This window comes from Kogia breviceps, chromosome 7 (genome assembly GCF_026419965.1).
Source record: "Kogia breviceps isolate mKogBre1 chromosome 7, mKogBre1 haplotype 1, whole genome shotgun sequence".
NCBI lineage: Eukaryota > Metazoa > Chordata > Mammalia > Artiodactyla > Physeteridae > Kogia > Kogia breviceps.
The window spans coordinates 52,937,778-52,949,848 of NC_081316.1; the positions used below are offsets into that span (position 1 = coordinate 52,937,778).

The following is a 12,071-nucleotide window of genomic DNA, read 5'->3' on the forward strand; positions in this document are numbered from 1 at the left end:
AACTATATTGCCATATTTTGTAGTTCAAAACAAATTACTGAAAGTAAAATAGATTGATTTATAAAAGTTTAAGATAAAGCTGAAACTAACACACCCCTGTAAAACAATTACACTACAATAAAGATGTTAAAAAAAAATTTTTTAATAAAAAATAAAAGTTTAAGAAAATGTGAAGAAAATGGAACTGCAATTGTAAATTTTCTGCTTATAATATTCTTAATTCCTAAAATTATTTTATTGACCTAATATTGTCTGATGTCATTCCAAAGACATATTTGCTAATGATGTTACAAGGTTTTTGTATTGTTTAAATACGTTTTTGTATTAGGAAGCTCATAACCTTACTATACCTCTCTCCTGGCTGCCCCTTAACTCAAAATCACAAAAAAGAGAGGTTTAGTAATGAAGATAATTTTTTCATAAAAATAATTTTTTGATTTTCAGAGGACACATCTGATTTTTTTTCTTATGCCCTGAAACTATGCAACTTAGGAAAGTATTAATAAACAATGTAATGTAACAAAAAAAGGATAAGGGCCTAGTTTTTTTTTAATTCAGTGAAATATTCTGAGAATTTTAATTGCTTATATGCCATTAATAAAACCCTAAACGAGTTCTGAGGGAAAAAAATCACACAGATCATTCAACAGCCATTTAAAATGAACACAAAAATTCTAAATTCCTGGACTTTTCTGACAGTCAAACTCTCTCTTTATTAACATTTGCTTCGTAATGATGGTGTGCCATGGTAGTATGCTCTAATGTCTGCAGGTTTTGGCAGATGAGTAGAGAAATTGGGAGAGGTCATTGAGCTGATATTTGGAGTCCTGCTTGAAATGAATAAGTTAGTTAAGTGTCCCACATGGAAGAGAAGAGGGAGAACAAACTTCTGAGAATAAAGGTAGAAGGTGTCATTTTGGCAAACCCCAAATATAAACAAAAAGCAAACAAACAAAAAAACCTAAGCCTCTAATAACCCTCTTTCTTACTGAAAGGCTGAATTTTGTTGTTTTTGTTTTTCCAGAAATAAAGAGCAAATCATCATAAAAATGAGAACATTAGACTACATACATAGTATTATATATGGCAAAAGGGCTAATTGGTGCCTGCAAAGACCAGTGGTTTTTGTGTTGTTTTCTTCTCTTTTGTTTGGCCAGTTTGTCCTCCTTCCCAGATGTAGCAGATCATTGGTTCTGTCTCTCCCTCCAATATTCTTTCCTCTTCCTCCTTTTCTAATGCCCAAAATATTAGCTGGGGAAGGTGAAGTGCTGTAGACAGGTAAGGAAAAGTTTGTTCCTTTTTCTTAGCTCAGGCCCTAGGACAAATGTATAATCCTTATGTTTAAACAAAAGAAAAATTATCAGCCTAAATACTAATAAACAACATTTTACCTCCATTGAATGGAAAGTCTGATGGTGATAACCCCTTGCAGAGGTGCTATGCTTTATAAAGCACCCTAATGTATATTACTCTTTTGGTTCCTCCCAGAAATCACGTGAGGTGAGGAAGGGTGGTTCACTTCTATTTTTTACCAATAAGCAAAGAGGGTCAAAGGTATTAAGTGACTTGCCCAACATCAATCAAGGCCAGATCTTGGAGCCACATTCTGGGTCCCCTACTGGTACTGCCTCAATAAACAGTCATCACTGAGAAGTTTCACTAAAACAGATATATACAAACTACAAAAAACAAACCAACACTTCCTTTGTGATTTTCATGATAGATATCAAGATCTGTCTTGTTGTACTTAGTTTATGAAATACCTTTTCATACATCCTTTTCAGTACACACTGAGTACTAATGATTACATTGAGTTATATAAGAAGTAGATGGATCCTCAAGACAAAAAAATTTCATTAATATTGAATTATTTTTAAAACTTAATTCTAACAAAGTAATTAGTATGAATTTTTAAAAATGGAATGCATTTATCCACTCAATTATTAGCCAAAAAACATTATTGAGCAGGCAATGCACTGGGTATTGTGGATATAACAGGAAATGAAGAACCTTCTGTCTCTGCCTTCAAAACACTCCATCCAGCAGATGAGATGGACATACAACAAAGAGTTATTCAGTGCCTATGGCAGGGACAATGGGAATCTAACCCAGTCAGGAGCGAGGTCAGGAAAGCTTCCTTCAAGAAAAAGCAATTAAGGTAAAGTCAAAAAAAAAAAAAAAAAAAAATAGGAAGTACTTAGGTAAAAAAGAAGGAAAAGGCAGAGGAGGCAGCTCAATGAAAGAGCAGGAAGAAGTAAACTTTGGAAGCAGAATAATGTTAAATTTAGTGGAGGAGAGGTGATCACCCAAGGTGACAGCATAGGGTGACAAAAGACACGCCGCAGATAAAACCCTCTGTAACTCCAAAGCTGGGTACAATCGGTCAAGGTAAGAAGGAACAACCAGAAGTATGTTATAGCCTTACCATAAATATTTACTTTGCACTGAATTCTCTGTTCCTCAACCAGAGCTCAAAACAGCATTGGGTACAGTTGGCCCTTCGTATCCCCTGGGTATTAATTCCAGGAGCCCCAGCAGAGACCAAAGCCCAAGCTGCTCAAACCCCTTACATAAACGGCATAGTACAATGAATACAGTCGATCCTCAGTATCCTCAGGTTTCGCATCTGCAGATTCAACCAACATTAGACCTGACTGCTTTGAGTTGCATCCGCAGATGCGAAACCGCAGAGGACCGACTGTAATATATTATTTTTGTTTCTTGAAACTTAGTATTCACACACAATGCAAAAAATAACATCTTAGATACCTCCTCCTTACCAGAACCTTTCACTTTGAATTGTCTCATTTAATCTCCTCACAACAATCTTCACCAAATGATATACTATCTGCTTTTTTTTTTTTCTTTTTTTTACTGAGGCTTAAGGAGATTATTATTTTCCAAGCATCCAGAATGGCAGATCCAGAATTAGAATACAGATTTTAGGATCCTTCATCCACTGCACTTTCCATACACCACACAACAGCCCTGTTGCCTTAAGAATCCTATTCATCCATCAAATGCTTATGAAGATCTTGCTGTGTGCCGGTGAACAAGGTAGATAAGGTCCCTGTCTTCATAGAAACTATATTCTACTGCTAAACAGACTAATGTCTGTTGTAGGTCAGTTTTTTCTTAAGAATCTCCATTTGCTTTGGAGAAAAAAATATTCCATGACCCAAGAAATGAAATGAAGTGCTCAGATTTGGACTCCATGTCTCTGGTGTATCCCGTGTCCATTTCCATTGTTATTCAGATTGTCTGGTGCTCTCTCTCCCAAGCGGCCACAGACCCTGTGACACTGTGAGCAAAGACATGGCCACCAGGAAAGATGGCAGTACTTTGCACAGATTGCTTGGTTAGGACAGTTTCCTTCTCCCACATTGAAAACCCAAAGGTTTTTCAATCTGCTATCATGTTTTGGAGCCCGGCTACACGTGATTCCAATGACTGTCACTGTTAAGGTTATGTTCCATCAAAACCTCTCTGTGCTGGGAGCAAAAACTTTCCTAGAGCTTGGTAGAATGAATCCAGTTATACTTCTAGTTTCCAGCCCATGCTTTGTGTCAAAAGTGGCCTCAGCTACCTGAAAAACTAACTGTCCCTCTGGACACGTCTGTTTCTTATCTTGCCAGTAGGAGAGAAATGGGGTTGCTGGCAACCATTCTCCCAATCAAATCCCGTAAATCACCTGGCCCATTTCTTCTGTGCCATGTTCCAGAAGTTAGTGGACACTTGGGAAAAAGAAAAGTAATGCACTGAAAACATAAAGGGTGGCAGGTCAGGTTAATGCAAAAACATAAAAACAATCCCTGAAACTCTCTGGAAAGGAAGTTAACAGGTTGGCAGCGTCCCTTCTGTTGTGCTGGGAACGCACAGCAACCTCCAAACCTGTTAATAATTTGTTCATTATCTGCAGGAAAAGGGGTGAGGGTGGAGGCCATTTCACATTCAAGAATTTTGAAGGACACCAGGTTGCAATACACTGGGTATATTAAATGGAATGAGATTTCAGTGCAAGGAGCAGAGAAAGGAAGACCACAAAGTGGAAAGGGACAGATGAAGACATGGGGAGCGGTGTGGGAAAGAGGCAGGAAGCATGTTATTATAGGGGCTGCAGAAACAGTGGTCCCTTATCAAGGCAGTGGACATCTCAAGCAAAAGAGAATCTCGAAGTTGCAGTTGGCAGTCCCAAGGCAGGTGGGCTCCAAACACAATTCGGTCCCTTGTCTGATAAAGGCAGGTCAGCCCTCCAGCAAGGAGGCCAAGGGAGCAATGGGAACCCAGAGAGAAAGGATAACTTCTTGTTAGAACTTCTCAGTCTGTGAAACACCTGCTGCAGAATCACTTCAGGGAGCAGGGGGCAGAGTGCTTGTAAAATGCATAGATCCGAGGAACCCAATCTGGACAATCAGAATCTCCTGGGGTTCACGCAGGTATTTGACAAATACCCCCAGGTGAGTCCTATGCACAATTAAGTTAAATAACCACCAGCTGAGATAATACAATTGGGTGGTCAAAGCCTTTGTTCAGAGACTGCCCAAGGCTATCTCTTGGTCACAGCACCTAGAACAGAGCTGTCTGGATGTAGCAGACCCCCTAGTTACAGAGATCTTATATTCCTTTGTGGGAAATCACACCAGGATCTCTCAGTATAAGATCCCTGAAGGTCAGAGCACATCACCTGACCATAGGTGAGGCTCTCGATAGTTTGTAGTTCCAGGTAAGGAAGGCACACTCAGCCTGAGGCTGAGGCATCAGTCTCATTAGAGGCTTTCTTCACACAGCAGATTTCAGTTCCCAGAGTGGAGACGAAAAAGACTACTTGGGAAAAAGAAGAGGGAGAAAGGTCCTAAGAAACCACGTCAGTCAGACAACACTCATTGAGACCCTAATTCGAAACTATACGCTAGGTGCCAAAGGCAATAATACTGCATGCTCCCTCACAGAATTGTTATTCAAGTTTTAGGCCTTAAAATAAATGCGTGAGGAGATTTCTACCAAGTAGAAATGGTCTAATTAATTACAAATTAGTGTATGTGTTCATTGAATTTGTATCTTCCACCAGATAAGCCAGACTAAGTACAAACATGTTCAAAGCCAGGAGTTCTTACAGAAATCCCTAGTTAAATGCACCAACCATGGGCGTGCAGAATAAAAACTGAATTGGAACCACTATCTACTTCCTGGTAACCCCTGACTCCTACCCCTTCCCTGCCCTCTGATCACTGGGTTGAGAGGAGGTCCTAGTTCTGTTTCCTTTCAGAGGCTGCCAACTTTGGGAAGCCCGTGCCCTGTCCCCGGCACGTCTGCACACAACCACAATACTGCAAGCCCTCGCTTCTAGGTTTGCAGCCTAACCAGCTGCTGCACTCACAGGCGGTCTCAGAACTACTGCAGAATTCCCATACACAGCCCTTTATCCACACTAATATCCCCTTTAACACACTTCCGTGGTCATGATGAACGGAAGACCAGATACAAGAAAGCAGCCTTTCACTCAAGCAAGCAAAAGCCACGTCCAAGATCTCTTTCCCTGGTGTCCTTTGATGCCCTATTTCCTGAGAAAACAAGAAAAGTCCTCCCCAGTCCGAGTCCCACGGCCGCCCACCACCACCACCGGGGAAGCCCTCCCGTCCGGGGCCTCGCGGAGTCACCTCTTGTCTCCCTTCTCTCCGCAGCTCCAATGGAAAATCCGTCACGTGGGCGCAGAACGAGAAGAGTAGCCGGGGGCAGCACCTGTGGCAGCGGCTGTCCATCCACATCAACAAGAAAGAGAACCCCAACCAAACAGCCGTCATCAAGCCCTTCCCCAAGAGCACGGAGAGCCGCGGCCTGTGCGCGGGAGGCGCGGGCGGCGGCGCGGGCGCGGGCGGCGCAGGCGCGGGAGGCGGCGGGCCCGAGCCCCCGGACGCCGGCCCCAAGGCTTTGTACGACGTGGTGGAGGCCGAGGAGCACTTCCCCGCGCCCGCGCGCCCGCGCTCGCCGTCGCCCATCAGCACGCTGAGCCAGCGCGCGGGCTCGGCCGGCCGCACGGACGACGACTTGCCGTCGCTGCACTCGGAGCCCGCGGCGCGCAGCAGCTCGTCTCAGGGCTCGCTCATGGAGCAGATCAGCAGCGTGGTGACCCGCTTCACGGCCAACATCAGCGAGCTCAACTCCATGATGCTGTCCACCGCCGCTCCGGGCCCCGGCGCGGGCGCCCCGCTCTGCTCGTCCTACCTGATCCCCAAAGAGATCCAGCTGCCCGCCACCATGACCACGTTCGCCGAGATCCAGCCGCTGCCCGCCATTGAGATCACCGGCGGCGCGCAGCCGGCGGCCGCGGCCCCGCCAGCTGGGGGCGCTGCCCTGGAGCCCCCGGCGGCCGGGCCCGAGGCTGCGGCCGGCAAGCCGGACCTGGAGGAGTTGGTGGCTCTCACCCCGCCGTCCCCCTTCAGAGACTCGGTGGACTCGGGGAGTACCACTCCCAACTCGCCAGTGTCCGAGTCGGCCCTCTGTATCCCATCGTCTCCCAAATACGACACACTTATCATAAGAGATTACACTCAGAGCTCCTCGTCCTTGTGAATGTCCTTGGAAACCACGCTGGGTTCCCAAACGGAGCCAAGACCTCCGGTGTTCCGACAGACACAGTCGCCTGATTAAGACCCGAGGTGGAAGACGCCAAGTACACCTGTAATGGAAACAAGAGATTAATAGTGCTATTTAACATCAACCGACGAAGACACCAACTACAAATCTTTTGGCAGATCTTCTAGTGGCCTTAGAAAACATGGGCTTTTACGAAACACTGCTTCTGTTTTTGAGGGCTGACAAGGAGTCTGTTGAAACAGTTACATACTAAGTGCTTTGCTCTAGGGAAGCAATGAGTGTGAAACAGCGTAATGGAGGGGAAAAGGCATAGTTAATAAGCAACTGTAAAAAAGTATGTTTTGTTTACTTTAATTCTTTTCCCAGAAGATTCTTTGATTCACCAAACATGAATGTACATTTTCTAACAAACTCAAAATCTGGGACCAAAACGTCAACTTTTCTCTTCCTCTTTTTTTTTTTTTTTTTTTTCGTTTTTTCTTTCCTATAAAGACCTTGGAAAGCAGTACTTGGGCCTGGTATTTACTGAGGCCTTGATGTGAGTGTGTCCAATACACAACACACAACTGTATGAAGACGGCTGCGCTGATGTATGTAGGGCTTTTACCAGACTTTCCTCTCCAATTTGGTTGTGACATCCTCTTTCAAAAGCCTGCATCTTGGATTCCACCTAGTTATTTCAATTCACCTCCATTAACCAAGAAAACCAGTGGAAGATTTCTTGACTATTTCACCATGTTGCCAATCAATACTGGAGTAGCAAAAAATATTTTCTGGAATACTGTTTTGTAATTCCCTCACTGGGGTGCGTTGTGTAGCTGGAAATTCTCTTTATAATAATAATAATTCTTGAGCTCCAGCTTGGCTATCTCTTTCATGAAATGTGGCCACTCCTCATTATGAATGCATTGCCAGCTAAAATATTTAAAGTACGCATTTGGGCTTCTTCATTCCTTTCTTTTGAAAACCTGATGCACAAAGAGTTCCTCTGTTCTTTTCAAGTCCCACCACTGGAAGAACGGTCCATAGACCCAATGAAGACATTGTCATGATTGGAGGGACTGTTCAAAAAATTAACACAATCTTAATACACTGGAAATTTTAAACTGTGTCAAGTCGGCGTAGCAGAGATTTAGCTATGCCAGTGAGCTGTGATTTTAACTTTTCTTGGCTGCTTAAACAGGGCAGCTATGAACTATGACAAATGTAGATTTTTCAAAGCAATACAGAAAACTAAAACAGAGGAACCTTAACGAATATAAACCACACAGTCTTTCTTAGCCATTCCAAAAAGAGGCAAAGCAATTATTAATATTTTCCTTTTTAAAATAATTATTAATATAATTTTGTGCACTTCATACTGTCACTTTTTAAAAACTGCAGAAAAGAGATTTAAAGTTATAATAGAAATACCTGTGCTTTGATAGGCTCATACAGGTAGAATTCATAGCTCAAGACCTGCATCCACTGTCATCTCTTTCTTCCTCCCATTACAGCTATCCTCAGGTGCCAAATGTTTTTGATTTTTAAATAAGGATAGTAATAAAAGGAGGAGGTGTCCTATAAATTTAAAGTTCAGTTGACCCAGCCTTATACTAAAGATAGCCTTATGAAAAAGATTTGCTATGAGGCAGAAGTATATTTTTAGCAGAGAGAAAGATAAATACAAACCTTTTTCCTTTAGCTCAATATCCTTATTTTGGTAAGTATTTTTTATCTCACATCTACTTAAAAAAAGGAATTGAGAAATGGAAATATATCCATTAACATAATTTATCATTCCCCACTTTTAAAAGTTATGATAAATATACTGCTCCACTTTACTTTCCTGATAACTAACTGTTCTTATATTAAATTATATTAAATCAAATCTCCCAATATAAAACATTAAAAGCCAACGTTAATTTACTAAAATATAAATTTTTTTAAATCAGACCTCCAGTGACAATTTTAAAATAGCATCATCAGAGCCTCTCGATCCCAAATATTATAATGACTCTTGAAACTGAATCTAGCTAAGTTTTATGGTTTCATTGAAAGCAAATGTCTGCCTCTACTTTAAAAACAAATGTAAATATTTTGAGTATTAATATCCCTGGATTCTCATCAAAAGGGTGGCATTCACCTGGGGATTACTGTCTTGATTTCTTAGGTATCGAAACCTTCCTAAGTATGCTCTATCTGAGTTTTAAAATTTTGTTTCATAAAACACGTTGGTTTCCACTGTACTCTTAAGTACAAATTTCACTGTGTTGACCAATAGAAGAACATCTTTAAAACTTTCTCCATGATCAAATTCCTTTCTAATTTTTTAGTAACATATTTCTTTTAAAAGTACACTACCTTGTGAGAAAATCCACTAGAAATTAAAATTTAATGCAAATAAATTGCCATCTGATAATTCCATATGAAATAATAGTCAACTGTAATAAGAAAAATAATTTATCCAATTAGAGAACAAGATGTATTTTTCTGTGTATTTATATAACCCTTTGCCACTTTATTCAATACATTGTATAATATATAATATTAGTAGTAATGCATTCTTGGGATCTTTTATTTTGGAATGATGCTAACTCTGTCTCTTTGCCAATTCTAATACCAGGTTCCAAGTAATAAATCTACAATACAAAGAGAACTGAATATTCATTCTAGGGCTAGGATATGAACTTCACAATTCATTTGAGTACCTATTTTCATTGAATTTCCTTGAAAACAGTCTGTTCCTGGTGCCCAGTGATAATTCAGTCAGGACCAGCATGACTAAAAGGAAGGGGAAAGTACAGTGGAATGCTAAGTTTCAGAAAAGTGACCCTAAAGGACAGTTTGGTCCCAGAATGAAAACAAGAAGACCTGGTTTGATCAAATTATACGGACTATCTAAGAAGTCCACCCTTCTTCTATTGTGGGAAAGAGTGGTGGCAGCCTGAGAAGACTGTATCTGCATTGGGAAGAACCAGAACCAACTGTCTGGGGTAGGGGTGGGGAACAGAAAGGGAGTGTGGAAAGGAAAACGGTATGAGATTTGATTGAAGCAAAGAAAAAAAAGAAACCCCCCCAATGTGCTAATCCTTGTTAGTAACAGTCCTTCCCAAGTTTCTGCTGTTACCAGCATGTGATCAGGAAGACTAGGAGCTATTTCTGACTGTCCATGAATTGTATAATGGCTCTGCTGCAGTTCTGTGACTTCCAAACCAGGAATTAAACACTTTTTAAGGAAAAAAACATTGCCTGTGCTAGTCTCCCGGTAAAATGTACATGTTTTGGAGACTTCAAAGGTATTACCTGAGTTCACATTTAGCCACAGCTTATTAATAACCCTCAAGCTGTCAGAATCTCTATAGTTACCATTTACAATTTTATACTGTGAAAAAATACAGATCAGTGAAAAGCATAAAGATAAGTCGGAATTCACTTTAAAGAGGGTCTGAGGCCTGGCAGATACTCGACTATCTGTTGAAGAACGAGGCATGTATAAAATAGTTGGCTGAATTTCACTGATCTTCGCAATGTGAACAAATATACTATGTATATTGTGTGTATTTCTAGAATTCAATGGCAGCTGCTGGTGGTGTTGTAATTAGAAATCTATATAGAATATAGATGTTTTAGAGAGATGGTGCCAATCCTAAAAGATTTGTGTGGGCTACAAGTGCTTGTACTTACTTTTTTCTGCACTTTAACTGATTTGGTTTTAAAATGATGTGCGCATATCTGTCTTTTTTTCTGTTGTTGCAGCTTGTGCTATTAAAATGATAGAGAATGTTAAATTATTTTGATGTGAATTGCAAATGATTTTTTTCATAAAGATTAACATTTTTATCAGCATTGTTTTGCTTTGTACTTGTATAAATGTGTTTTATTTTAGTATTTTAAAATACACTTGCCTGTTTCTCAGTTGTCTAAATCATGTTAGAGCTGGTGTTTGTGAAGTCAGTTACTTTTTGAAATATATTAAAAAAAGAAACTATGATATGACTTTAAGATTCTTCCCCTTAAATGTTTAGATTGATGTCTTAATAGCGTTTTCTATGACCCAAAGGGCCATACTGTTAATTCATCTTAAATTCTGAATGATCTACACATTCGAGTTATGGGGTTTACAAAGCAGCCTGTGGACAATAGATTAAAATGAAAATATAAACCAACCACAAACCAACCAGAGATGCTGTCCCCAGAGGCATCTATAAATACCTTTTAAGACATAAATAAATAGTTATATTAAAACAAGGAAGCAAGTAGGGAATATAAGTTCTTCTTGTGTCTGGAAATACCAATACAAATTATAGGTATAGTTCCACAATTATCTGTGTTGATAGATGTAACGTCACAAAAATAATATAGATTATGTGCATGTGTGTATATATATATGTGTATGTGTGTGTGTATATATATATATCTGTGTCTGTATATGTAAACAGACACACACATCAATATAGATATTTTACTTTGAGTCCATCTGTATATGTTTATATGTGTATGTATGTATGTATGTTTGTGTGTGTATGTGTGGGCGTGTCTATGTAATTTTGCCAGAAAAAAAAATTACTTGTCAAATCACTTTTTACTTTCATAGATTCTTAAGCATATTTACACCCCCTGAACACAACTTAGCTAAAACCTTAAAGCATAATGTAGACTATATGAACGATGTATGGAAGAGAAAATGTAAATTTTAAAATATAGCCTCTCTCTGCTTTCCTACATTGTATTATTTGTACACATTTTATATATATATATATATACATATATTCTTATATAAGTTGATACAAACTATGTTTGAACTTAAAAAAGAAAGCCATTTTTTGATCAGACTCTCTAATTCAGTGTCTTCTATTCTGAAGTAATCCAAATGGGCATATGTTTATATAAACTTGAGGTTGAGGTAAGATATCTAGACTACATACATTATCTCCTAAAGATCAAAAGAGTTTTGTAAGACTCCATAGAACCAATGGAGGCCAGATAAAACCAGCCGATGCAATAGAAATAGCATTAAATAGAAATAAAAGTCAGGCTCTATTGCCCTGTCCCGTATGATTTTGGATAAATTACCTTGACTTCTCTATAACTCAGTTCCTCTTTATTTAAATGCTGACGTGAGTTACAATAAGCTGTGAAGTTTATTTCACTGCCAGCATTCCTGGTATGCGGTAAGTGCTTAATAGGTGATAGCTGTTAGTGGCAACATAGTATTTATTATACAGTTACTATCCAGCAGGCAGCTTAGATATGTTATGTCCAATATTACTTGTGGAGCTGTAACAAATTCTTGTCCAACTTAAAGCATATATCATTGGGGGAAGAGCCTATTGAGGTTTGAACTCACATACAACCTTGGAACTGTCCATCTAGGATGAGTTAGTAAATTGATCTTAAACACCACAGAAAGAATGCTTTTCTTCTGTTATAGCCTATGCTGAATGCTGGCCAGTTTTTTGGTTATACTTTACACAAATGATCAGTTTTTTAAAATA

The 12,071-nt window shown here is 39.7% G+C and overlaps 1 protein-coding gene across 6 annotated transcripts in view; it reads left to right on the forward strand.

The window, feature by feature from the left end:
* GRM5 (glutamate metabotropic receptor 5) overlaps window positions 1-10,367 on the forward strand; it is a 552,365-nt gene extending 541,998 nt beyond the window's left edge. For all 6 annotated transcript variants that reach the window (XM_059070417.2, XM_067038305.1, XM_067038303.1 and 3 more), the window contains one exon: window positions 5,682-10,367. In XM_059070417.2, the coding sequence (XP_058926400.1) occupies window positions 5,682-6,570 (889 nt within the window). In that variant the 3' untranslated portion in view covers window positions 6,571-10,367. The remainder of the gene's footprint in view (window positions 1-5,681) is intronic.
* Window positions 10,368-12,071: the final 1,704 nt, after the last annotated feature.